The sequence below is a fragment of the Solanum lycopersicum genome, chromosome 2 (assembly GCF_036512215.1).
Source record: "Solanum lycopersicum chromosome 2, SLM_r2.1".
NCBI lineage: Eukaryota > Viridiplantae > Streptophyta > Magnoliopsida > Solanales > Solanaceae > Solanum > Solanum lycopersicum.
The window spans coordinates 61,482,322-61,509,599 of record NC_090801.1 but is presented as its reverse complement, the minus strand read 5'-3'; the positions used below and the strand labels follow the sequence as shown (position 1 = coordinate 61,509,599).

Sequence of the window (27,278 nt, the reverse complement as noted above, 5' to 3'; positions counted from 1 at the left end):
GATTAACCATTCCACCATTTTTGTGATAGTGACTGGATAAGATATCCATATACATAGTGGAATAATTTATTGAAGATTAGATCCTGGGATAACTTGTTTCCACACAGACGAGGCTTACGATATAAATAATCTAAGAACTGCTTAATGTCTCCAATCAAACACGAGATAAATTAGTCCTACATTTTAAACCTGGAACTATTATACCTAATACTTTACCCTACACAACTCCTAAGGTTTAGAACTGAATGGTCAAACTCTTTTGGCATGGTATTAGAGTCGTACTGTCCCGCCCCGCAAGGCGGAACATTAAATTCCGTCAATTCCAAAAACGCTGCAGCTATTCCTCAAAGCTTGGAGGGTCCAAAATGCCTTGTCAAACTGCCTCCCCAAATGCTGGAGGTTGCTTGCCAACATGGAGAAAACAGGCCATGCTCACCAGGCCAGCCAAGGGGTGAAGGACAAAATTCTGTGCAAGCAGTCTGCCATGTGGCAGTAAAGCTGTGAAGACAAAGCTGCCTCCTTTCTAGCCTCTGAAAACCTGCCACTTGGAGCTTTTAATTTTGAATGTTTGCCCACACGTTTTTGGCTCACTTTTGGAGCCTTTGTATATTGTAGAAGTTGCATTTTCAGCAGATAGTTAGAAAAATACTTTCCTCTTACTTTGTAAAAGCTCTTGGAAGCTCTCTCTTGGAAAATATTGGAAAATTGGCCTTGCTGCCTCCCAAACTTGGTTGCCTTTCTTGCTTGCATTCTTGCCTTTATTTTCTGTTTTGTGGCTTTGCTTGTGGACTCTTGCTTTAGATTCTTTGGACGTTTGGTTGGACTGAAGTTAGAAGAGCTGTGCAAGCCTTCTTGACTGTCCTTCACGGTGCTGAAAAATTCACCCTATGACAAGTTGGTATCAAAGCAGCAGTTAAGCATGACGTCCAGGTCGCAACGGAATGAGGAGAACGTTCAAGACAAGGAACCAGAGGTTCGGAAAGAACCATCCAAGAAACGAGACAAGAGTAAGGTAAGAGAGCCCTCTTCTACCCCTTCTCTTGCTGGTCGAACTGTTGTTGAAGAGGAAGGAGGTTCGGACAACAACCCACTCGACGAGAGAATCGTCGGAGTTGAGGTGGGGTTGTCGGCCTTGAACCGGAGGATTGTGGTGGTTGAAAATAATTTTAGTTCCCTCGAGTCCGTAGCCATTGAAGGGCTGGACGAGGTGAAGAACAGCTTGGGTGAACTTGAAGACATGCAACGAGAGGGTCTGTCAGCCCTTGAAATCAAGTTCAACGAAACCATCTCTGCTCTTCAAAGAGAGGTGGAGGGTTTGAAACGGCAGGTTGATGAGACTGCCGAGGCGGGAGTTGCTCCTCCCGTTACAGTTCGAGAGACCCGGATTGAGGCTCCTAAACCCAAAGAGTTTCGAGGGGAGAGGAGTGCTCAGGACGTAGAGAACTTCATATGGCAAATGGAGTCATATTTCGAACATGTTGACATGCACACGGAAGCGGCCAAAATCCGGACAGCAGCTATGTATTTGACGGACACAGCCATGCTGTGGTGGCGACTCAAAAAGGCTGATATGGAGAGAGGGACTTGCCAGATTGATGATTGGGAGCAGTTTAAAACTGAGCTCAAACGATAGTTCTATCCCCAGAACGTCGTCCACGAAGCCCGCAGGCGATTGAGGGAGCTAAAGCAGACTTTCTCCATCCGGGATTATATTAAGGAATTCACGAAGTTGACACTTCAGGTTCCTAGTTTGACGAGTGAGGACTTGCTGTTCTATTTCCTTGATGGCCTGCAAAATTGGGCCAAGCAGGAGCTGCAAAGGCGTCAAGTGCATGACGTTGATGAGGCGATCGTAGTGGCGGAGTCGCTCAACGACTTCCGTGGTGATGCTGCCAAGGGGAGGGATAACAGGAGCAGAACTATTCCTCCCAAAGTCGACAACAACAACAGGGGCCGTAGCAGACCAAATACCAACCGGAGCAATGACACGAGAAGCAACCCTCGTGATCAGCCTTCAAACTTCCGGAAAAATTATGAAGACCGCAAGAGGGGTGCTCCTCAGCGGGAAGGCTGTTATATATGTGGAGAGACGACACATGCCGCTCGGTACTGTCCGTCGTTGAGGAAGCTTAGCGCCATGGTGGCTGCCGAGAAGCAGCAAGAGAAGGCTGCAGCGCAAGCAAGCAGTTCTGCCGGTGAGAAACGTGGGCAGAGTAGCGGAGCTGACAAAGGCAAGAACGTGGCCATAGGGATGTTCAACCATATGGCGCTGATCAGCCACATCTCCATTGCTGCCTTGGCTGCCAAACCAGCTGGAGTCAGGCCTCGGGAGTCATTGTTCGTCGATGCCAAACTGAACGGCAAAGACGTGCGGATCATGGTAGACACAGGGGCAACCCATAACTTTGTGACTGAGCAAAAGGCCAAGGAGTTGGGCCTAAATTATGTTGCCAGTAATACCAAGTTGAAGACCGTCAACGCCACTCCTACTACTGTCAATGGTTTTGCGGCTGCAGTTCCAATTGAGTTAGGAGAATGGGCCGGGCAGATTGATTTTACAATTGCGCCAATGGATGTTTTTGATATCATTTTAGGACTTGACTTTTGGTATGAAGTCAATGCCTTCATCTCACCGCGTCACAACCAGCTACATATTAGCGACGTTGGAGGGTCTTGCGTGGTACCCCTTATTCGGGTACCACAAACTGGAATGCAGTTGTCAGCAATGCAGATCATCAAGGGGTTCAAGAGAGGCGAGCCAACATTTATTGCCACTCTGATTGAAGACGCTGGGAGCTGCGATGAGGCAGTTCCATTGCCGCCCTACATCGAACACGTCCTTAGCAGCAACAAGGACGTTATGCCAGCAAAACTTCCCCAACGGCTGCCACCTCGGAGAGAAGTTGACCATCAAATTGAGCTAGTTCCAGGGGCAAAGCCGCCTGCCATGACGCCTTATCGCATGGCGCCCCCAGAGCTGGAGGAGCTAAGGAAGCAGCTCAAGGAGTTGCTGGATGCTGGGCACATCAGGCCGTCCAAGGCGCCGTTTGGTGCGCCTGTACTGTTCCAGAAGAAGAAGGACGGGACACTGCGATTGTGCATCGACTACCGGGCACTCAACAAGGTCACAGTAAAGAACAAATACCCCGTGCCTTTGATTGCAGATTTGTTCGACCGGTTGGGACTGGCGAAGGTGTTTACCAAAATGGATTTGAGAAGAGGCTATCACCAAGTCAGGATTGCCGATGGTGATGAGCCGAAGACTGCTTGTGTAACGCGTTATGGGGCGTTCGATTGGCTGGTAATGCCATTTGGGTTGACAAACGCACCGGCAACGTTCTGCACGTTGATGAACAGACTGTTCCACTCCTACTTGGATCAGTTTGTTGTGGTTTACCTGGATGATATCGTTGTCTACAGCGACAACATGGAAGACCATGTAGAACACTTGTGCAAAGTGTTTGAGATTCTGCGCAACAACGAGCTGTATGTGAAGCGTGAGAAGTGCAGTTTCGCACAACCAATTGTCCGTTTCCTTGGGCACACTATCAGCCATGGCAAGATTCAAATGGATAGCGACAAGATAGCTGCTATCAACAATTGGGAAGCACCAACGAAGGTACCAGAATTGAGGTCCTTCCTTGGCCTGGCTAATTACTACCAGCGCTTCATCTTCAATTATTCCACAATTGCAGCGCCTCTCACAGACTTGCTGAAAAAGGACCGTGCCTGGAATTGGTCGGCAGCTTGCCAAACTGCCTTTGAGAGGCTGAAGTTGGCTGTGACACAAGAGCCTGTGTTGGCCTTGCCAGATTTCTCCAAGCCATTCGAAGTCCACACGGATACATTGGACTTCGCTATCGGTGGCGTCCTAATGCAAGAGGGCCACCGGATAGCCTATGAGAGCCGGAAACTGAATGAAGCGGAGCAGCGGTACTCAGCACATGAGAAAGAAATGACTGTCGTGGTGCACTGCCTGAGAACGTGGTGCCACTACCTGTTGGGGGCTCACTTTGTCGTCAAGACGGACAACGTCGCGACGACATATTTTCAGTCCCAAAAGAAGCTGTCCGCCAAGCAAGCTCGATGGCAAGACTACCTGGCTGAATTCGACTTTACCCTGGAGTACAAGCCGGGGAAGGCAAATGTAGTGGCTGATGCCCTTAGCCGCAGGACTTCATTGGCAACTATTGTGAGCTCAACCAGCAGCTCAATTGTTGACGACATTAAGCAGGGATTGCAACATGATCCCATTGCCAAACAGCTCTTCGCCTTGGCCCAGCAAGGCAGGACGAAGAAGTTTTGGGCGGAAGACGGCCTGCTATATACAACGGGCAGGCGTGTGTACGTCCCGAAGTGGGCTAGCCTTCGGCGTACCTTGATGAAAGAAGGCCACGATTCTGCTTGGGCTGGTCACCCAGGGCAGAAGAGGACCTTGGCACTACTGGAAGCTTCATACTACTGGCCTCAGATGCGAGATGACGTCGAGGCGTATGTGCGAACGTGCCTTGTCTGCCAACAGGATAAAGTTGAGACAAAGGTACCAGGCGGATTGCTGGAGCCGCTGCCCATTGCTGAAAAGCCTTGGGACAGCGTCACCATGGATTTCATAACATGTTTACCAAACTCGGAGGGCTTCGGAACAATTATGGTCGTGGTGGATCGTTTCTCCAAGTATGCGACGTTCACCGCCACCACGGCTAACTACAAAGCCAAGGAAGCTGCCAGGGTCTTCCTACGTGATGTTGTCAAATACTGGGGCATTCCTAAACACATCATCAGCGATCGTGATCCCCGGTTTACAGGTTCGTTTTGGAGGGAGCTGTTTAGCTTGCTGGGGTCGGAGTTGCATTTCTCGACCAGTTTCCACCCTCAGACGGACGGGCAGACGGAGAGAATCAATGCACTATTGGAGTGCTATCTGAGGCACTATGTTAGTGCTAATCAAAGGGACTGGGCAAGGCTGCTAGACACTGCCCAGTTCTCATATAATCTACAGCGCAGTGAGGCAACGGGGAAGAGTCTGTTCGAGTTAGCGACGGGGCAGCAGCCAACAACACCCCAGTCCTTGCCTGTTGACACTGGTTTCAAAAGTACAGGTGCCTATCAAATGGCCAAGGCCTGGGAAGAACAGGTCGACCTTGCACCGTCGTACCTCGACAAGGCTGCCCGAAAAATGAAAAAGTTTGCTGATCGTAGGCGACGTCCGGTGAATTATCAGATTGGGGATAGAGTCATGGTGAAACTGAATCCCTGGCAATTCAAGTCACTGCGAGTCGTGAATCAGAATTTGATTCGCAAGTACGAGGGGCCATTTGAGATTGTTGCCAAGGCTGGCAAAATCTCCTATCGGGTAGACATGCCGCACCATCTGAAGATTCATCCGGTCTTCCACGCAAGCCAATTAAAGCCCTACTTTGAAGACAAAGAGGATAAGGATCGGGGTCAGTCCGAGAGGGCCAGAATTTTCGTAGTGCCGCCTACTGTGGACAAACAGATTGAGGCGATCATTGATCACCAGCTCATTCGTGGGAAAGGCTGGAACAATTCCAGTTCCCAGTTCTTAGTACACTGGAAGGGGACGGCGCCGGAGGAGGCAACTTGGGAGAAGTACGAAGACTTGTGGCAGTTCCGCGACAAGGTCCATCGGTACATGCAGCTATGTGGCGTCGGGTCGTCGCCAGTTCAGGCGGGGGAGCGTGTCCCGCCCCGCAAGGCGGAACATTAAATTCCGGCAATTCCAAAAACGCTGCAGCTATTCCTCAAAGCTTGGAGGGTCCAAAATGCCTTGTCAAACTGCCTCCCCAAATGCTGGAGGTTGCTTGCCAATATGGAGAAAACAGACCATGCTCACCAGGCCAGCCAAGGGGTGAAGGACAAAATTCTGTGCAAGCAGTCTGCCATGTGGCAGTAAAGCTGTGAAGACAAAGCTGCCTCCTTTCTAGCCTCTGAAAACCTGCCACTTGGAGCTTTTAATTTTGAATGTTTGCCCACACGTTTTTGGCTCACTTTTGGAGCCTTTGTATATTGTAGAAGTTGCATTTTCAGCAGATAGTTAGAAAAATACTTTCCTCTTACTTTGTAAAAGCTCTTGGAAGCTCTCTCTTTGGAAAATATTGGAAAATTGGCCTTGCTGCCTCCCAAACTTGGTTGCCTTTCTTGCTTGCATTCTTGCCTTTATTTTCTGTTTTGTGGCTTTGCTTGTGGACTCTTGCTTTAGATTCTTTGGACATTTGGTTGGACTGAAGTTAGAAGAGCTGTGCAAACCTTCTTGACTGTCCTTCACGGTGCTGAAAAATTCACCCCGTGACACGTACTCTTCTATTAATTTATTGTTTATTCTATATTGCTTGGGGTTTTTCTTTCTCAAATTACTCTATCTAGTCGTATTGAGTTTTGAATCCACTTCACTGAATAAGGACAAAATGCAAATTTTGTTTATAAAAGAAATTCTTGAATTGCCATTGGCTGACGCATCTCTACTTGACTCGTCTTAATGTGCTAACAATGTAAAATATATTTACAATCCAGTCAAGTAAAATACAATTATGTTAAGTAAGTTACATGCTATAACAAGTTAAAGCGAAAACATTAAACAGGGATTGATATAAAGGTACTTGTCTATCCTGATTGCATGCTCTTTTTGGTTTTCCTCCTAGTCTTTCTCATTTGGTACAGTTTCTTTTTGTTTGTCGTGAGATAGTGAATATTCTCATGGCTTGATCATCAATCAGACAGAAAGAAAAGAATGATACCAATACCTCAACCATTCACCCAAATGACAACAACATTCCTTTCTTTTCTTATTTCTTTAGAAGAAAGTTTTGTCCTTCCTTTCCTCTTTTCCTTGTAACATTCTCTTGCTAATTACCTATAAATTCCCAAAAAAATCTCAACAAAAATCACAAGTCAATAAAAAACACAATTCTTTGTGTAAATATCGACACCTTAAGCTTTTGTAGCTCGCCGAAAAATGGCTACTACACCAGCCTTGAAGAGATCAGAGTCCATAGCTGATAGCATGCCAGAAGCCTTAAGGCAAAGCCGGTATCACATGAAGAGATGTTTTGCCAAATACATAGAGCAAGGCAAGAGGATGATGAAACTTCATAACTTGATGGATGAATTAGAGAAAGTGATTGATGATCCAGCTGAAAGGAACCATGTCTTGGAAGGCTTACTTGGTTACATTTTATGTACTACAATGGTATAGCAAGAGCCATATGCTGCACTTAGTAATAGTTTCCTTACATTGTTTTCAGATTTTGCATGATGTGCATTTGTTCTTAAAATCTTCTGTGATCAAATTTTGCAGGAGGCTGCAGTTGTTCCTCCCTACATTGCCTTTGCCACGAGACAGAATCCCGGGTTCTGGGAATATGTGAAAGTGAATGCTAATGATCTTTCTGTTGATGGTATTACAGCTACAGAGTACTTGAAATTCAAGGAAATGATAGTTGATGAAAGCTGGTATAGAAAACACTGTAGCTTTTATAATACCTTCTATGGTTTTATACCTCCAATCAGAAAAGTGAAAACTCATAAGGATTACCTTTGTGTGAACATGAAATGCAGGGCAAAAGATGAATATGCACTGGAAATTGATTTTGGAGCAGTAGACTTCTCAACGCCTCGCCTGACACTATCTTCTTCAATCGGAAATGGTCTCAGTTATGTTTCCAAGTTTCTAACTTCAAAGCTAAATGCTAGCTCCATGAGTGCACAGTGTCTAGTTGACTACCTGCTCACGTTGAACCATCAAGGAGATGTATGTCAAGCAAAACTAGACTTCATAAATAATAACTTGTCCTAAGAGGAAAAGATAATAACAAATTTCCTTTATGTTCAAATGCAGAAACTGATGATCAACGAGACACTCAGCACTGTCGCAAAGCTTCAGGCTGCATTGGTTGTAGCAGAAGCATCTATTTCTTCCTTACCAACTGATACACCATATCAGAGCTTTGAGCTAAGGTTAATTAGTTTTTCCTCTACTTCCTCCCCCTTTTGGCATGCTACAAAGTACTAAGTGGCTTCAATTCTTGTGCAGATTCAAAGAGTGGGGTTTTGAGAAAGGCTGGGGTGATACAGCTGAAAGAGTCCGAGATACAATGAGAACACTTTCTGAGGTGCTTCAGGCACCAGATCCATCAAACATTGAGAAATTCTTTGGAAGGGTTCCGACTGTTTTCAATATTGTATTGTTCTCTGTTCATGGATACTTCGGCCAAGCTGATGTTCTTGGCTTGCCAGACACCGGTGGTCAGGTAAGCATCTAACTTTTACTTACTTCACTGTAAAAGAATTTTTAAACTATCAGGTCACCTAAAAGATAATCACAAGTAACTTCCATTAGAAACGGAATTGAAAAACCTGCAAAAATCAAGAAGGTTACCTGCTACGATAGGTTAAAATACACTACTATTTTACACTTGCCATATTATCCAAGTTAATACGTTGCGTTTGATCAGGTGGTTTATGTTTTGGATCAAGTTGTAGCTTTTGAAGAAGAATTGCTTCAAAGAATTAAACAGCAGGGGCTCAATGTTAAGCCTCAGATTCTTGTGGTGAGTTCCTAGACAATCAACATGAGTATGCAATAAGGTAGAGGTTGTTTAGAAAAGCTAATATCATATCTTGATTCTACAGTTAACCCGGCTGATCCCAGATGCAAAAGGAACAAAGTGCAACCAGGAACTAGAACCAATCAACAATACAAAGCATTCTCACATCCTCAGAGTTCCATTTAGGACAGAAAAAGGAGTGCTTAATCAATGGGTTTCTCGATTCGATATCTACCCTTATCTGGAGAGATATACTCAGGTGTGTATCTTTATGTAAAACCTTGCTCATCCAGAGTTTTTCTTTCTTTCTAAATTACATTTGCTTTTTGCCTCGACTTAAGGATGCTTCTGACAAAATCATCGAGCTAATGGAAGGCAAGCCTGATCTAATCATTGGTAACTACACTGACGGGAATTTAGTGGCATCATTAATGGCTAGAAAACTCGGGATAACTCTGGTAACTTTCCCTAATCATATTCAATATTGTTTCTTCCCCAAGTTAGTGTCTATTGTCCACTTACCTAGACCATCTCTGTACTAGGGAACAATTGCTCATGCACTGGAAAAGACTAAATATGAAGATTCTGACATCAAATTAAAGGAACTAGATCCAAAGTACCACTTTTCGTGCCAATTTACAGCTGATTTGATTGCAATGAATTCTGCAGATTTTGTTATCACAAGCACATATCAAGAAATAGCTGGAAGGTAAGAATTAGAGAGAATAAGTAATGCATTAATATGATAGAATTGAATACACATCAGAAATCCAGTTATGTATTTGCTCAAATTATTGAAATTTCATGGATCTCATTCTTATGTGCTAACATTTGCAGCAAAGACAGGCCAGGGCAATATGAAAGTCACAGTGCATTTACCCTTCCAGGGCTTTATAGAGTTGCTTCAGGCATCAATGTCTTTGATCCTAAATTTAACATTGCTGCTCCTGGGGCAGACCAGTCAGTATATTTCCCTTACACAGAAAAGCAGAAGCGTTTGACTGATTTCCGACCTGCCATTGAGAAGCTTCTTTTTAGTAAAGTGGATAATGACGAGCACATGTAAGTCTTAGTGCTCAAACTTCAGTTTAGTGCCAATAGGAATATCCCACAGTTCTACGTATTAATGTTTTACTTCTTTCAACCACAGTGGATATTTAGAAGACAGAACGAAGCCTATCCTCTTCACCATGGCAAGGCTGGACACAGTGAAGAACACAACTGGACTAACTGAATGGTTTGGCAAGAACAAGAAGCTCAGAAGCTTAGTGAACCTTGTTGTGGTTGGCGGTTCCTTTGATCCTACAAAATCCAAGGATAGAGAAGAAGCAGCTGAAATAAAAAAGATGCATGTACTGATAGAGAAATACCAGCTTAAGGGTCAGATTAGATGGATAGCAGCTCAGACTGACAGATACAGGAATAGCGAACTCTACCGCACAATAGCAGATTCAAAAGGAGCTTTTGTGCAGCCTGCTTTATATGAAGCATTTGGCCTTACAGTCATTGAAGCAATGAACTGTGGATTACCAACCTTCGCTACCAGCCAAGGCGGCCCTGCTGAGATTATTGTTGACGGGATTTCAGGCTTCCATATTGATCCAAATAATGGAGATGAATCAAGCAACAAAATTGCCAATTTTTTCCAGAAGTGCAAGGAGGATCCTGAGCATTGGAACAGGATTTCAGCCCAGGGTCTAAAGCGTATATATGAATGGTAACTCACAAATAAACAATTGTTCAAATTGCAGAGAGGCATATATCTGGTTGAAATTTTCTTAATCCTTATATTTTGCAGTTACACATGGAAGATCTATGCAAACAAGGTATTGAATATGGGGTCAATCTACACTTTTTGGAGGACATTGTACAAAGATCAGAAACAAGCAAAGCAAAGATACATCGATACTTTCTACAATCTCGAGTTCAGAAACTTGGTATATTTCTGCATGCCTGCATTACATTCTACTCCAAACATCCTTATGAGATATACTTTTCTTATTTTGCTTCCTAAATTACACTTGCTGCAGATAAAAGATGTGCCGATCAAAATTGATGAAAAAACAGAAGGACCAAAGGAGAGACCCGAGAGGGTGAAAGTTAAGCCACAGTTATCACAGAGGTACGCTCTAGAACTTTTGCCCACAATTTTTCAAGGGTCCTAGAATATTCTAGTAGTAAATTAGAACCACACAGCAACGGTACTGATGTATGCAATTTTTTCTATGGTACCAGGCGCTCACAATCAAGGTTGCAGAAGTAAGATTTTATACAATTGCTACTGCATGGATCACGGATGTGTCTATTTCTTTTATCCTCCCTCCCCTTTTGAGGAGGTTACTAACGATTTGAAGTGTCATACTGCAGGTTGTTTGGATCATCGAACAGCCAGTCATGATACTTGTTCCCTCATTGTCAACCATAACACGCAAATAAAGAGTGTAATTTTCTTTTTTAAGTATGATTTGTAATTCAATTTCAAGACAGAATAAGTGAAAACCAGCAGTGGCTGTGTCTTTCTTGCTTCCAAATTCCAGATTGATTGCTCAAATCTATCTTTTTGAATATTGGAAGTCCAGTAGTGTTTACTTGCACGAGCATGGACATTCTCAGCAAGTAAATCCCTCTTATTCAAAAAGTGTAAAACCCAACTAAAAGCAATAACAGAAATTATACAAGATGTTTCAAATTTCAATCAATTTTTCTCAAATTGTAAATTAAAAAAACAATGACAATCAAATTCTTAAACAGAAATAACACCAGCTTACAGACTTCGGTGTCTACCCCAAAACTTTTAAGAAAGGAGGTTGAAATGGTGGTGCATGACTTGATTGACAGATTACTGAGAGTGCATTTCGGTAAAAACTTTGGATTACACAAATGAAGAATATTAAGTGCAGTTACGTGAGGCTAGATAGAGTTGAAGCAAATGAGAACCACACAACATAACATAATAACGTAAAACAATCATAAAGGAAGTAGGTTATATCTACTAGAATATGGACTGGTTTACCAAATTCCATACTCACATGTACCTGTTGTCCAAAGAACTTGCTAACTAATTGGCGATAAACTTCATACTTTGGCGATAAATTTAAGTTCCTGAGACTATCTTAAGATTAAGTAATAAAGAAAGGGAACACAAGAAATGTTTAAGAGTTTACAGGAAGCTCTTCAGTAAAGCCTAGGCATCGACAAACGGAATCAGAATAAAAAAGCAAATCCCTTCAGCAAAGCTGACAGCACATTACTTGTTAGTAACAGAAAAAAACTCATTACCAAACATTGTTACCACTTCACTTCCATTATGTTTGAACCCTAATATCTATCTACCAACTCCATCAATCACCCACCTAGCTCATTTTTTTCAGCAGATACCATTATAGAAACTCCCAACACTTGACCCCTACAATAGCATATGTAGCAATTCCAACTTTAATGAACAAATACAGTATCATTCCTCCTAGGTGGTCTGTCGGGAATACTTCCTGGCTTGAACTTCGAAGCCTCGTGCCGGGCAAGTTCTGGGGGAACAGGACTGTTGCTTTGTGTGAGCATTTGTTTAAGATCATAAAAGACTTCAGTATCCTGCATGGTCAAGAATGTTGTGGCTACACCCGTCTTTCCTGCACGACCTGTACGTCCAATACGATGGGTGTATGCTTCAATATTGTTTGGCATATCAAAGTTTATCACATGGGCCACATCAGGTATATCAATACCACGACCAGCAACGTCAGTAGCAACTAACACATTGTACCTCTTGGTCCTAAATCCTTCAAGGCTGATTTCTCTTTGCTCCTGAGACTTTCCACCATGCAGTGTGGTTACCCTGTAGCCGTTTTTATCCAGATTCTTGGCAACAAAATCAGCCTGCTTCTTAGTGTTGATGAACACAATAGCTGTCTTATCTCCAAGCTCATCCAGCAATTTCTGCAGTTTATACATTTTCTCTGATTCCTTTACCATAAACACGTGCTGAGTGATGAGGTCAGTAGTCTTTCCAGCAGTGCCAATAGTCACAACAACAGGATTTCTCAAGTATTTTCTAGCCAGCCGCTCCACAGCAGGTGGCATGGTAGCACTGAACATATAAGTGGTTCGATAAATTCTTTTCTCATCAAGCTCTTCATCCTCATTCTCCGGTTTCATATTACTTGAAGGCATAGCATCCAGTACACCAACAACTTGAGGCTCAAAACCCATGTCAATCATACGGTCAGCTTCATCAAGAACAACATAATTACACTGGTTCAGAACACAATAACGTCTCTCCAAGCAATCAAGAAGTCGCCCAGGGGTTGCAATCACAACTTCACAACCTTGCCTAATCCTAAAACCTTGCTCCTCTATGGACTGCCCACCAACAATAGAAACAACTTTGATACCCAAATAGTGTGCGAACTTGACAGTCTCATCCTCAATTTGTTGAGCAAGTTCTCGTGTGGGGGCCATAACAACGGCATATGGCCCCTCCGCCTCATTCTCCTCACTCAATGGAGGAAGCCTAGTGATATAAGTCAACATAGGGAGAACAAAAGCAGCAGTTTTACCTGAACCCGTCTCTGCAACGCCAATCACATCACGCTGTTGAAGTCCAAGTGGAATGGCAGCCATTTGTATGGGAGACGGCTTCTTGTAGCCAGCCCTATCAACAGCCTTGAGCAACTCAGTAGTTAACTTGCTCTCGACCCAATTCCTCATTGGACGGGGTATCCTCGACCCCTTGTATGATATATTGTGATCCTCCCTGAATATCCTCCAATCTCTCTCTGTCATTTCCTCTAGCTTCTTGTCTGACCAATGGCGATCGACCCTCATGTCAAAAGTGTCATACATGTCGGCATCCTGTTCCTTCTTCTTCAGGGCAGCTGCTTCTACGGCAGACTCCTCAACGCCATCCTTTTTCCAGATCTCCTCCCGCAGCTCTCTCTCATTCTTGGCAGCAAGCTTCTTCTGCTCCCTCCGGTCCATTCCAGCACGGAATCCGCGACCAAAGAGTAAGCGGGCTTCGTGAGGGTTTTGGTATAGAGCGTTCATGTCGCGAGATGTGTCCTCGGTGTTCTCCCAATCAAACGAAAATCGGAATTTCTCACTAGGTTTAATCACCCGCTTCTTAGGTTTTTTGGAGCCAAGGTACTGCTCTTTGATTGCATCAAGCTCTTTCTCTCGCTCTCGCTCAGCTAATTTGTCCAGTCGAGCTCGCTCTCGTTCCTTCACCTCTTCGTCACGCTCCCTCTCGCGCTTCCGGCGCTCCACCTCCCGGTCCCTCGACTCCCTTTCTCTTTCCCTATCTCTGTCTCTATCTCTGTCCCTGTCCCGGTCCCTGGAGCGATGGTGGTCACCCCTACTATCTCTGTCACGATGATCTCGTTCATGGTCGTTATCGGTGGAGGAAGGGCGGTTGTTACCCTGTTGTTGGAGAAGCTGTTCGGCCCGCCGTTTCTGTTCGGCGATTTCATCGTGGCGGCGCTGTAGGGCTAGCTGCTCTCGCTGTGCTTTGGTGAGGAAGACGGGCTTCTTCGTCGGATCCGGTTTGGTAGTTCCGAGCTCGTCCACTGACCGACTCATATCGTCCGGCTGATGCAGATAGGGTTCTTGTAAAAGGGAAAAAGTCGCGATACCGTTTTCTCCTTCTGATGATCGATTAGGGTCTTTTTAACAATATTTCACTTTAGTTGTGCAAGACTAACAATATGCATCACGCTTTGAACACAAAAACAATTAAGTAATTGTGGTGTTCAAGTCTGTTTTTGCGCGAATTAAAATTGATGTAGGAAAATAATTTGGTAGTCGTGATGTTTAGATCTATTTTTACATGCATTAAAATTAACACTTAAAAAAATAAATATGGAATTTGTGATATTCAAATTTGTATTCGCGCGCATTAAAATTAATGTAGGAAAATAATTTGACAGTCGTGATGTTTAGGTCTATTTTCGCATGCATTAAAACTAACACAAGAAAATAAATACAGTACTTGTGTTACTTAAATTTGTATTCGCGCGCATTAAAACGAACAAGAAAAAGTAATTTCATAATCGTAGTGTCCAATTTCGCAAGAATTAAAACTAACACGGGGAAATAATTTTTGCAACTGCGATGTTCAGGTGTGTTTCGCAGGCATTAAAACTCACAATGGAAAACAATTTGGTAACTGCAATGTCTAGATCTATTTTCGCGTGGATTAAAATTATTACGGAGAATAATTTGATAAATGTAATGTCCAGATGTGTTTTCATGTGCGTTAAAATTAACATAGAAAAACAATTTGATAACGGCGATGTCCAAATTTATTTTTTGCGTGAATTAAACTAACATCCAAAAACAATATTTCTAGGTCTATTACCTCCAACTAGTAACAACATATAATAGATAACTCGATAAGAGAAGATATGTTTGCTCAACCCACTTCATTACATATTAGTCATATTCATTAATAATTCTATGTTATCAAAGTTTTCAAAATTGTCATCCATCAAACCTAGCGGATCCCTCAATTATCATTTTGTTTGGTAGAATCTTGTTAGAGTGGATAAAAGTTCCACATTGGTTGGAGAATGAGTTAGTGGTCTCCTTCTATGAGTTTGGACAATTCTTCCCTCATAAGTTAGATTTTGAGATTGAGTTAGACCCAAATGTCATTTTTTTTATTTGGTATCAAAGCCAGGTCATCTCAGTTTGGACTTCCACCCAGTCCACGCTCCTGTCAGGTTCGGGCGTGAAGAGATTGTTAGAGTGGGTAAAAGTCTTGAGTTAAGTTCACGTGTCATATTTTTACAAATATGATTTCATTTATGAAGTCTTACACTAGCAAACTAATAAAATCAGCTCTCAATTTAACTATTCGATTTCACATCATTAATCTATAAACTCATAATTAATAAACTCAATTCTCAATTTTATCATCTGATTTCATCTTACTAAACCTTTAATTTCTTCTCGGTTGTCCGGATTAAAGCACTTGAAGAAATGACAAATCTTTAATTTCTTCTCAGTTATCTGGATTAAAGCACTTTAAGAAATGACTTCTATCTCTTCAAAGTAGGTAACATTAGGAACATGTCAAGATGTGAAGCCATTACGATTAAAAAATCACTTTAAGAAATGACTTCTATCTCTTCAAAGTAGGTAACATTAGGAACATGTCAAGATGTGAAGCCCATTACGGTTAAAAAAGCACTTTAAGAAATGACTTCTATCTCTTCAAAGTAGGTAACATTAGGAACATGTCAAGATGTGAAGCTCATTACGGTTAAAAGAATAATAAAAGTCTTATTTTAGTAAATTCTTTATAAAGTTTGGACAATTTTTCTCTCGGAACTAGATTTTGCCATATGATTTAGGTGTAGAATCTAATTTTAGATGATATCATAGCAAAACATATCTCACCCAATGTTAACCCTGTAAAGCAATAAACTGAAGCTGATGGCGGCTAGTACCGTTGGTTTAACTTAAATTCTGCAGAAAATTTGCTTGTGACTATGCAAGACTCTTCAGAGTACGTAGTACCCCATTGACTTCGACTTTACTGATATATAAATTGGTTCCGTTCGAATCTAATCTTATAACTACATAGCAGATCAATAACAGGCCAAAATGCGACTAAAAAAGAGAAGCGAAAAATCATGAGAAAGAATTGCTAGTTACTGGCAAGCTACAACTGTAGGTTCCATTGGGATGGAGCTATCTCTTTCACACATTTCAGGAACAATGCTTATGATCCCTTCTCCCTGCGATAGTTAACATGCCAGAATGTTAGTGACTTCCAATTTCTTCTTTGACGTGTTATGACACGCAATATTTTTCATTTTTAGGTGACGCGGTAGTCACAATGTAGAAGTTAATTGAACTTGTATTGTATGCAATTAAAATTGTCATACCTTGGCGATATTTCTGAAATATGTAGTGTTATAATTTCCGGTAGGATATAAAGCTTCGACAATATCTGCTAGGACCAGTTGGGGTTGAGAGACAGCTCCATCGTACCAGTCTTCAACAAGCGAAAGATGAACATTATCAGTCCCAGAAACAATAGAAAACAAGGTTCTCTATTACTAATTAAATTGGTTATGCATTCAACTCCAAATAATCTTTGAAACACGAAGAGAATCCTACCGAGGACTACAGAATTTTGCACTCTTTTATCATATCTCCATATGCTTTGATTTGTGAGAAAAGCAAAGCAAGTTTGATCTTCCAAATTGATGTTTCCGAGAAATGTGGAGCCATTATAAGCCGCTGGATCTGAGGTATATGTTTCATCAATCACTACATCCACAGTCTACAAAACAAAAAAAAAAAAAAACAAATGAGCGGAAGGAGATTTGACATATTGATAATTTAAATGATCAGCTGAGAGAATTAACATACACACAAAATGGCATGAATCTCTTCCAAATCATCAGGGTTAGACATATTGTATGTGACTTTGTTGATGGAATCATCAACATTGACTCCACCAGCATCCTCTACAAACTGCATTGTCAAATTAGTATAGCTAAACTGGAGAAACTGATCAAAAAACTATTGAAACTTGAAAGTGAGAAAGATCTAACCTTTAATTTGTATGGATCTCTTGTAAATGACCACACTCCCTATTCAAGAAAACAGGTGTATGTTAAACGGAAACTGTAAAACAAATGATTATTGTAAAAAAGTTGGGTTCACGAGTGGGTGTACACACATCTTTATACTCCATCCAAGAGACAGTTGGTTTTAATGAACTCCTACCAGTTGCAGCTTTGCTCAAGCACAAATAGTTCTCCTTAATCTGTCCATAAAAGAAGCAAAATCCTTAATAAACAAGAAATTCTTCTAACTATTGTCATCATATTGGAAACTGAGGATGTCTGATTTCTTCACTTACTGCATCGTAAACTTGGTTTGCCCTGTTTTCCATATTCGCAAAAACTCCCAAGTACTTTATCCACTCTGCACGCTGTTAAAGTAGTACAAATTGTGTGTAACCATCTAACCAGAGATCAAAGCAAAGCTCCGCAAAATAGAAAGAACTTAATTGCATTGTCAAAGTGTGTTAAATCTTTAGTCCCTTATGTACCTGGAGAGGTGCATCTTCACCTATAGGGACAAATGTAGCAAAGTTGCAGGGTTGAGCTTCATCCGTGTTGGCGATGAAGTGAGCTGCATATTGTGCAAGTTGTTGATGGTCAGTCTTGTTAATGCTCTCCACTTGTCCGTCCTGGTATAGTTTCAGTACACATTGGGAGGCCACGTATGTTGATGTTATGCCTTTCAAGTTTCCCAATAGGCCTAGAAGCTGCAATATTCCACGCAAAAATTTTCAATCTAGTAATACAGCTATCAGAATAATACTAAAACTGTGCATTCTTACCTCGAAAAAGGAAACTGTGAATTGAAGGAAAGAAAGAGAAGAAAAAGAGAGAAACAGTCAGTGCATGAGTTATCAACGCGTACCAAAAAGACATATAAAGCTTATAATATGATGTTATAAAGTGGAAAAAAAAACAAGGAGGATGGTTAAAAATGGTGTACCTGGAAAAAAGTAGTCAGTCTCGATCGAGTAGTTTGCTAGTGGGATAACAAAAGACTTTATTCTTGAGGTGCAATATTTTGTTCTACTGGCCATTCTTGTGTTGTTCTGCATAAAATTTACATTCTAGTAAATCAGGAGAGAATTGGTTTCCTAGAATCATATTGTTATGATCCTATTGCTAGGTATGGGACTTTGGTTAAATGAAGAGCTGATGCGGGGCTCATATAGCCTTGGGCTCCCCCACCATAATAGCTAGCTTTAAAGGTGTGGGCATGTGGCTATGTAGCCTTGGGCTCCCCCACCTTAATAGCTAGCTTTAAAGGTGTGCAGCGTGTGGCTGTATAGCCTTGGACTCTCCCACCTTAATAACTAGCTTTAAAGGTGTGCAGCGTGTGGCTGTATAGCCCTGGACTCTCCCACCTTAATAGCTAGCTTTAAAGGTGTGGGCGTGTGGCTATATAGCCTTGGGCTCTCCCACCTTAATAGCTAGCTTTAAAGATGTTGTTCTCCCAAGGTTGTATCACGTATTCTTAGATCACAAAAGAACTAAGAACTTGCAACTAGCTGGAATTCACATAAAAGCATTTTGTTAGAGTATATGACCAGTTCTGAATTCCAATATCAACGCGGACACCAAGGGTGTTCAAAATTACTATATATGCATATTCCAGCAATGAACCCCCTCTCTCCCTGATTGCGGATAAATATATAGATCTAGTTGAAAGAATTTTAAAACAAAGAATCTTCAATCTCTATAAGTTCTGGTTCTGTCAAAGGTATGCTCTTATACATGGCTGTAAAATCCCCTGGCTTCTCCTAAAAAGGGAACAATAGAAGACGAAAACGAGCTAATTCATGACTGTATTGATCAATAAGAATAATGTAGCTGTAGGTAGTGACACTTTTACTTTTTTTTCTGCAGATTGATCATTTAGCCAAGAAAACAACACCAACAGAAAGTTCAAAACAAAGCAACTTGTGCCATGGAATTCAGCAACCAAGAAGTACTTTGTGAGTTGTTGGATTGCCAACTACAGAGGACCAAATGAAAAGAAGTATAACTCTTTTTCATTTTAAAAAAATATTCTTGACCCTACTACTTCCAATGTCCAACTTTTGTGGTCCAGTAACCCTTATCATCTTCTTTTCAAGTAAATTCTAGCCTGGAAATATCTTCATCTTTTTTTTTTTACAGTTCTAACTAAATTCAAACAAGACTAAAGGTGTGAAAAATATTCACCCAATTAGAATTGGTAACAATAACCTACTATTATAACTTAAATATACGCGGACATTGTCGGTGTATATCACTTAAATCCTACTTCTTGCCGGAGTCTGTCCTAGCAATGAACTATACAATAACAATTACATAATCTGTTCGAAATAAATGTAGTTACCTGGATAAGAAGATAACTCTTTCCATCAAGGGTGTTCTTAATAACTTTGAAGGTTTGTCCATAGTATATCCTAAAATATGCAGAATCTCCCACTTTTGATATATTCCCAACTTTCACTGTTGGAATTGCTGCATTTGCATAGTCTAAACTCTGAATGCACCACAACAAAACAAACAAAATTTGCACCACATACAAATTAGTAGAAAAATGTGTGAGTAAATACATATTTATGTGCACATACACTGACAAAATTAGGCTAGGGGATTTAGTGAAGGGGTGAAAGAAATGCGAACACTTATAATACTTTCTAAAAGTATAATCAGAGTATCAGTGTAATTTAATCGGTTATAACAGGGATTCAAATATTAAAAGTAGGTAGTGGAGGGTGGGGACATACTTCACAGAAACAGTTGAATTTGGGGTTACGAATTATTTGAGTTCAGTAATGTTGGCATGTGAAAAAAGGACTGTACCTTTTTAGTATTAAGTTCTTTTTACTGGTTATTTCCAATTTATGTGACCCGTGAGTACACTGAAAACATTAGACTTGTTTTTGTCATCTTGTTTCTATATGTTTTCTATTTGTTCTAAAGTGCTCAAAATTTTTCTACTGTTTTAGCATCCTTCATGTGCTGCCCATTACCATCTTGCCACCTCCTTAATTCCTTATATACAATAATCTTTTAATATTTAAGAATCGTTTGCTGCGCGAACTAAATATCCTATAAATATGATGAGAAATTATGAGAAGGATTATTTTGTGAGATAGGAGTAACGATATTTCAAACAAAAGATGTGAGTTTATATTTCTTTCATCGTATCTAAATAAGTAAAAGAACTTACTATGGGTAGAAACGAATTTAAAATTTAAAATTTAAAGTTAAGTATATAAGTTAGATTAGAAGTATCGAATTATATCAAATCCTACTTACTATCACAAACCCCCTTCCCACTTTTGGGAATCAAATTACTATATATGATATAAGTTGAATCCATATTACAATTGGGGAAAAGTAAATACAAATAGAGATATATAAAGATTTTATAAAGCCACAACAAAAATTTGGTGCTTATTGTAATCATTTAAACTTTATTGGGAGAACAAACAAAGAGTAATGGAAGTAAAAATAGTGCATGAAAAAGGAATATAAACAAGAAAAACTTGAAGAGACAGACAAAAAGCATAAATAGTTGAATGTACAAGTACAATATTGGGCAGACACTTTTAGGTAAAAAGAAGAAATAAATGAGGACAAAAAGAAACCAAACAAAAGCAAAAACATATGAGCATGTGAGTTGGAGTTTGATGCTTTTGCTATCTTTAAGTCTTATCTTTGCTATATTTTCACAGACTCAACAGTTCTAAGCGTGAACATTCAACTATCCATTTGCAAAAATTTGTTAAGGTACTCAATGAATGGCACCACAACTTTTTCTTTTTCGAAATTCAGTGATCTGACTAATTCAAATTTAAAAAGATATGACTCTCTTATTATCAAAATGTTTACGATTAAAGATTCCACATTTTTTTATTTCACGCTAAATGTAGTGAATGGAAAAAGTAGATGAATACTTTGTCATTCTCCAAATTAAGATGAGCAATAAATCATGACTCAATTACAAAACAAAAACTCGCTTATATTAAAGTATAATTTGATAGAGAAAGTACATTTATATTTTTTGTATCTAATTCAAGGGGGAGCTCTTAATATTAGGCCTTCCCCAACACAACTATAGTTAGCAATACAAACAAAATGTTAAAATGTGAAAGAAAAGAAAAGAAAAGAAAAAAGTCAAAATGAAGGGACAATAATATGATGCAACCAAATGCTAGAAAGAGCAACTACAAGTGTAAGATAATTTGGCCATTTCTTTTCCACATAGCAACAATATTTGATCCCTTCTTCTTGTTTTTCCCCAATTAGGAATTTATTTTGCTCATAAAAATCCCATTTAAAATCATGAACTTTCTTGATCTTCTTCTCCACCCCCTCTATTAAGCAACATTCTTCATAGACACCCTTCTTGTCTTCCAATTTGAAACCTTTTACCTCCAACTCCAAACATTCACCAAAATAGATCCAAAAAGTTTGTAAAATTGCAACCATACCCACCAAAGTTCTCATAGTTGTTGTCCATGGTCTAGTGACAAAATTATTAATTGAACTTTTGGGAAAATCATGGAGTGGAACTAGGTTTTTGTGAATTTTAAGTGTCCTAGAAGGTGTCACTTGATGATAAAAAGTCTTGGATGCTTGCCTGGTAGCTATAAAAAACCCATGATTCACTTCAACTTTTTCATACACTTCAAAGCTTGGGGAATTTGAAAAACCATCAATGTCACCATCATTATCCAAAAAGTTGTCAAATCCTATTGAGAAGTTGTTTGCTTCTGTCTCATTGAATCCAGTAATGAAGCTGTTGCTATGACCACTGTTTTCACCTGTAATCTAAGATATATCAAAAAAGAAACTTAACAGAAAAAAAGAGAGGAAGGAACATAAATTAATTTATGTCATTTTAATTTATATGACGGTATTTGACTTAACGTCAAATTTTGAACCTATATAAAAGGTGGATAAATTAAGTACTAAAACCGACAAGTTTAAACCCTGGTTGTATCTCATAATTATATTTTTATGGCTAAAAAAAATATGTTCATAAAGAATAAAATGAAAAGTTCAAAATTAAAAAAAAGAAATCAATTATAGATATTAATTAGTTGCAAAATTCTTGTAAAAAGAAAATGTATTATATAAAATGGAACAGAAATTGAAAAGGAATATATATATATATATATATATATATATATATATATATATATATATATATTTAGGGGAGTTTATATATATACCTTGAAGCTCATGCTCTTCTATGTGGACTGTTGCAACATTTTCTAGTGGAACAGTTTTATAATCCTCAAGAAATGTCTGTCAAAGTAGAAAGGAAAAGTAAATGCATAATTAGCATAATGGATTCTAGGGATTAATTATATATATATATTTATATATGAATGGAGCTAGAATATATAAGGTTTAATTAAAAATGGGAAAATATATAATTAGTGGTTAGATTAATGAAATTACCTTCTCAAGATCTCTGTTTGACATTCCTATCCATCTCAAATTTTCCACCATTCTATCAGATTTAAAGTCATGATGATCAAAATCTCCAATATCAATGGACCTAATTACATTCTCATCTTGTTCCATGAAATTGAATGAGCCCAAATCACCATGATGATGGATTTGGTTACTATTATTAAGAGGGATTAAGAAAGAGAAGTCATCATCCATATTTGGAGCACATGATGAATTATAATTTCCACCCCATGAATAATCTTGATTTATTACATGATTTTGTGAAGCTTGTTGAATAAAACTTGATTGAGCTGGTATCTTTGCATGATCAGCATAGCTGCCAACTTGAGGGAAGTCTTGAATCTCCAATTGAGGTAATGTGAACCTATGTTGCAACCTTGCACACTCTAATGCTATATCAACCTGATCACATGTATATAGATTAGTAATATATTGTTTATTAGAAATTTTACACTATAATACCATCTAAGTAACGATCTATAAATTAAATAACAAAACTACGTACTAACATGTAAAATGATATGTAAGACATGTTACCTGTCACTCACTAATCGTACTTAAAAAATATTTACACCATCAAACCTAGTGGGTTTCGAACCTGTACCACTAGAGTGAAGGTGTGGGCAACTCTCTAACTAAACTATCATTGTAATACCATATTTATAGAAACATTAAGATATTAAATTTATAAACTAGAGCAAGTTGATGAAAACATTACGTACCTTAGATGGGGGAAATGGCAACGTTCCACAATTTGGAATGGGCTGCAAACTGTTGTTGAAAGTAAAATTAGGTTCATTTGATGACAAATATTGCATCCATTTATCATCATCAGCCTCACTTGGAGCACAAACATTATCATTAATAGGAGAACTTCCATGGACTGCCATGGATGTGGATGATGATGATGATGGCATTAATCCATGAGAACTTTCCATCATATCATGACATGATCTTCCCCCATCATGAGAGTAAACATGATCAACGCTAGATGATCTATCACTTGTTGCCGCGTTACCATAATACTGCTGCTCCCCTATTTTTGCACCATTGGTCGTATTCAAATTCTTCTTTATTACTCGGCACAGTGCATATGCATCCTGTGTATAGATAGCATTTCTGTTAGGATCGAATTCACACACACACTTGATGAATAAAGAACATAAGAACTTTAGAGAGAATGAGATGAGAGATCTAGAGAGAAACCAATATTTCTTGGTAACACCCCATGAGTAAACTTCCACGACGGTGAGGTATATTTATATTAATAAATCAGAGTATTTTTTAATTACAGAAAATAAATAGTACAGCCTAAACCGCGTAAACAGTAATTATATATACTAATCAGGCTCCACAACCTAACAATTTCAAGTCAAATTATAATTAGAGGCCTGGTCCAATGAATTAATTAGTTTAAAAATTATATTTGCGTACCTGCAAGCCATTAGCAACTTCACATTCACGTTCATCTAATCGATATTCATGCATAACCCAATCAGTTCTAGCTCCATGAGGGGCTCTCCCTCTATAATACACCAATGTTTTCTTCATCCCCACTGACCTTGTCTGTGAATTTACTTTCCTGTCCTTCCCCGTCGCCTTCCAGTATCCAGCTTTCGTTGCCCGATTTGTCCTTGATCCATTTGGATATTTACGGTCACGGGGACTGAAGAAATACCATTCTAGATCTTTGCTAGGCAATAGAGACTTTCCTGTAGTGCACAATTATTTGAGTCACAAAGTAAAAATTCATATTTCAAATGAACCAATGAAAACAAGATCTTCATGGGAAATGAAGAATGATTGAGTTAGACAAAAAAAATGAAAAACTGAAAAGGACGTGAAAGAGATTCTTGAAACATGGTAATCATCAAAGGGATTAAAATAATTTTTTTGATAAAAGGAAAAAAAAAAAAAGAGTTTCAACTCATGAAATAAAACAATATTGCAATCATGTCATTTTCTTTTTGAACACTGACTTTTGACTTCGATAAATCATCATCGAATAATCAAAGTACAGTCTTTAAGATTCAATAGAAGATCAAAAGATGTAGGGACCAACTTCCTTTAACATTTTTATATAATATTTTTATAATAAAGCATTATATGATTTTTAATTTGACTGTTAAAGTGTGATGCAAAGTGTCAATAATCAGAACATACTGGTCATTAAGCACGCGTATGGAATTACTATATGGATTTAATGATCTTGCGGGTGCTTTAATTTTCATTTTTACGTTCAAAGAAGGAAGAAAAAATATCCATTGAATTCCATTATTTTTATAAAAATAAATAAAGTAATTAATGGCCACTTCCAAACATTAATTATTATAAAATGAATAAACACATGGTTAATTAAGGAAATAGTGGTTGGTAATATCTTTGTTGTATATACCTTTCTTGACAATCACTTTGTGATAAATCTTTTTGGCTAATTAAATATCTTTTCGTTTCTCTACACCTTCAAAATGAATGGTATGTAGTTTAATTAATTTTATCTTTCTAAATTACCAATTTATTTATTTATTGACAAATAGAAGCCTAATATTACACACAAAAAAATTAAGCTAGAAGGTGCATGTTACATATGGGAATTAATTTTCCTTTCATATAATTATTGATTACACATAAATTAAATTATGTGAACAAGCTAGGTTTTGGTTCCATTAGAGAAAATCAAAAGAATTAAACATATAGGTAGGGTACCTGGTAAATCCCATGGCTCACATTTGTAAAGATCAACTTCAGGAATGATGTCAAGTTCAATTTTCTTGGCATTGATTTTTCTTTTCAAATAGTAAGCCACAAGTTCTTCATCAGTAGGATGAAATCTAAAACCAGGTGGCAATGAAACAGGTGCCATATATATGCTCCTAATTTGAAACTTCTCTCTTCAACTTTTTTTTTCTTCCTAATTTGGCAATATAGAGCAAAAGATATTGAAGAGGAAGATCCAAATTAAGAGGAGGATGGGGGGAACTCAACAGTTTGAGAAGAAGGATGAGGAAGTTGAAAGGAATTGGATGGAAGGGTTTTTATGATAAGAAGACAAAAAGAGAAGTAAGTCCAAAAAGCAAATAGGGTGGCTGCCACCCCTACCTTTAGCTACTTTTCCCTTTAAATTTGTTTTTTCACATCAAAATGATAGCTTTACTTATCTTTCCTCTCAAGCTCATATTTACAATATACTATAAACTCCTCTTTATTTATGCGGTTTTTCATTATATATTCTTTGCGGATTGATTAATATACAAAAAAAGAAAATCATAATGAAGGGTAAAATCCTAGGATTTTTAGTTGAAGTTTGAATCAAAACCTCTAATTTTAATCTTAATAAACAGACAATAGCATATCAATATATATCATTATTATTATGCAACCATCAAGTCGTGAGGCCTTCCAAGGAGTAATATTTATCATTGTATCACAGCCGTTAATAATATATTCTTGGCTCTCATAGGCAGTATCTAGATCAATGCACATAAAATTAGAGAGTGATTTCAAACTAATACATTCGAACATTTGTAACTACTTAATTTCATTTTAATGTATTTGCAAATACAAAACTTCATTACTTAGAACTATCTATAAAGAGGTGTATTCAAGATAATATGTTATACTTTGCTCCCAAATCTTTAACTTGTAACAATTTCTTCAAAGTTTATGTCCAAATAACTAGTTAAAATTTTGTAATCTACAAATTGTTAGTTTTTCTTCAACTTCAATTCTTTTGTTAATGTTAGCTCCTAATGTAAATGTATGTAATAGCTACAATGATGTTGAATCCTCCCTCACGCTACTGCGCCAGCGTTCTGCTCTGTGATGCATATTAAATTAAATATTAATATAAGTATCCTGTTTTATCAAAACAAAATCTTTTTGTTAATATCGTCTAATGTTGATTGTTCAACTTCATATTTTATATTTTGAATCCGCTCGACCACCGTATACATGTAGCGTGTATTTTATATACATGGTAGTTACAATAATATTCTATGCTTCAGATTTGTCCATTCGGTATTTGTTTAGTAGAGGTAACCAATATACGTATAGGGGTAGTAGCTAGGGGGGTATTTATGTAATTGCAAGAAAGACAATTCTTCAGAGGAACTGTATTGGCGGCTTTCGTAACTGCCAATCTGCTAAGAATGTTCTTTTCACATGCTTATTCCCCGCTCCTCGCCGATCTACCGACAAATTCATCGCCAAATTAAACATAATTTTCTACTAATATCTTTCTTATATTAGAATAATACGTTGTATTAGTCGATTTAATTTACGTAGGATTGATGAGACATAAATATACTATTTTGTCGTCAGAAGTTATTCATGTTTCTCTCGAAATTTTGTAATGTATTGATTATTTTTGTTATTTTAAATTACTGCGCTTAGGAAAAATAAAGGTAGGGAGGAGGGTGTCGTGATGGGTCCTACTTTTGCCACGTGATTGAAAAGATCCTACGTGGCAAAGGATCACTTGTTGCAGTCTATTGTCATTGTCATTAAAATTCCCTCTCTTCCACCATTGCTTTTCCTTTCCATCAATCTATCTTTTGGTGCTTTCCCCTTTTTCTACGTTTTTTTTTTCATTTTTTTTTAAAAAAAAAATAGAGGAGGAAAGGAAAAATGTTATGCGGAAAATAAGCAAATATCTCGTAAAATAATTAAAAACATATGATTTTAATATCCATATGTCACT

General features: G+C 38.8%; 4 protein-coding genes and 1 long non-coding RNA gene across 8 annotated transcripts; 1 reads left to right on the top strand and 4 right to left on the bottom strand.

Moving 5' to 3' along the window:
* Positions 1-6,503: 6,503 nt before the first annotated feature.
* Positions 6,504-7,691, bottom strand: LOC138341830 (uncharacterized). Its single transcript, XR_011214767.1, has 3 exons — positions 7,553-7,691; positions 6,948-7,467; positions 6,504-6,871 (listed from the first exon to the last, which is right to left on the bottom strand). It is a non-coding gene; the product is annotated as an uncharacterized lncRNA (long non-coding RNA).
* On the top strand, positions 6,974-11,095 carry LOC101266782 (sucrose synthase 7-like). The gene is made up of 15 exons (XM_004232624.5): positions 6,974-7,207; positions 7,316-7,470; positions 7,576-7,768; positions 7,856-7,974; positions 8,051-8,267; positions 8,472-8,567; positions 8,650-8,823; positions 8,906-9,022; positions 9,107-9,273; positions 9,402-9,626; positions 9,715-10,281; positions 10,363-10,501; positions 10,595-10,686; positions 10,800-10,823; positions 10,932-11,095. The coding sequence occupies exons 1-15, from the start codon at positions 6,974-6,976 to the stop codon at positions 10,960-10,962; spliced, it is 2,550 nt and encodes an 849-aa protein (XP_004232672.1). The 3' UTR covers positions 10,963-11,095.
* Positions 11,096-11,645: 550 nt separating this feature from the next.
* On the bottom strand, positions 11,646-14,473 carry LOC101267079 (DEAD-box ATP-dependent RNA helicase 21). Its single transcript, XM_004232625.5, has one exon. It carries the CDS (start codon positions 14,133-14,135, stop codon positions 12,000-12,002), a length of 2,136 nt encoding a protein of 711 aa, XP_004232673.1. The 5' UTR covers positions 14,136-14,473; the 3' UTR covers positions 11,646-11,999.
* Positions 14,474-16,035: 1,562 nt separating this feature from the next.
* On the bottom strand, positions 16,036-19,809 carry LOC101252458 (uncharacterized). 3 transcript variants are annotated; one of them, XM_004233729.5, is made up of 11 exons: positions 19,479-19,809; positions 18,081-18,186; positions 17,920-17,933; positions 17,626-17,844; positions 17,434-17,505; positions 17,251-17,337; positions 17,123-17,161; positions 16,938-17,042; positions 16,683-16,848; positions 16,448-16,557; positions 16,036-16,297 (listed from the first exon to the last, which is right to left on the bottom strand). In XM_004233729.5, exons 1-11 carry the CDS (start codon positions 19,701-19,703, stop codon positions 16,211-16,213), a joined length of 1,230 nt encoding a protein of 409 aa, XP_004233777.1. In that variant the 5' UTR covers positions 19,704-19,809; the 3' UTR covers positions 16,036-16,210. The 3 variants fall into 3 exon arrangements, with proteins under 3 accessions (XP_004233777.1, XP_069149839.1, XP_010316552.1); XM_069293738.1 differs by having other exon boundaries at positions 18,081-18,175; positions 19,479-19,673; XM_010318250.4 differs by lacking the exon at positions 19,479-19,809 and adding an exon at positions 18,990-19,111.
* A 1,286-nt stretch (positions 19,810-21,095) lies between these two features.
* Positions 21,096-25,675, bottom strand: LOC101252745 (NAC domain-containing protein 54). Of its 2 annotated transcripts, none has more exons than XM_010318251.4 (6): positions 25,286-25,675; positions 24,014-24,291; positions 23,302-23,679; positions 22,565-22,981; positions 22,333-22,408; positions 21,096-21,921 (listed from the first exon to the last, which is right to left on the bottom strand). In XM_010318251.4, the coding sequence occupies exons 1-6, from the start codon at positions 25,440-25,442 to the stop codon at positions 21,272-21,274; spliced, it is 1,956 nt and encodes a 651-aa protein (XP_010316553.1). In that variant the 5' UTR covers positions 25,443-25,675; the 3' UTR covers positions 21,096-21,271. The 2 variants fall into 2 exon arrangements, with proteins under 2 accessions (XP_010316553.1, XP_010316554.1); XM_010318252.4 differs by having other exon boundaries at positions 21,096-21,928; positions 25,286-25,591.
* Positions 25,676-27,278: the final 1,603 nt, after the last annotated feature.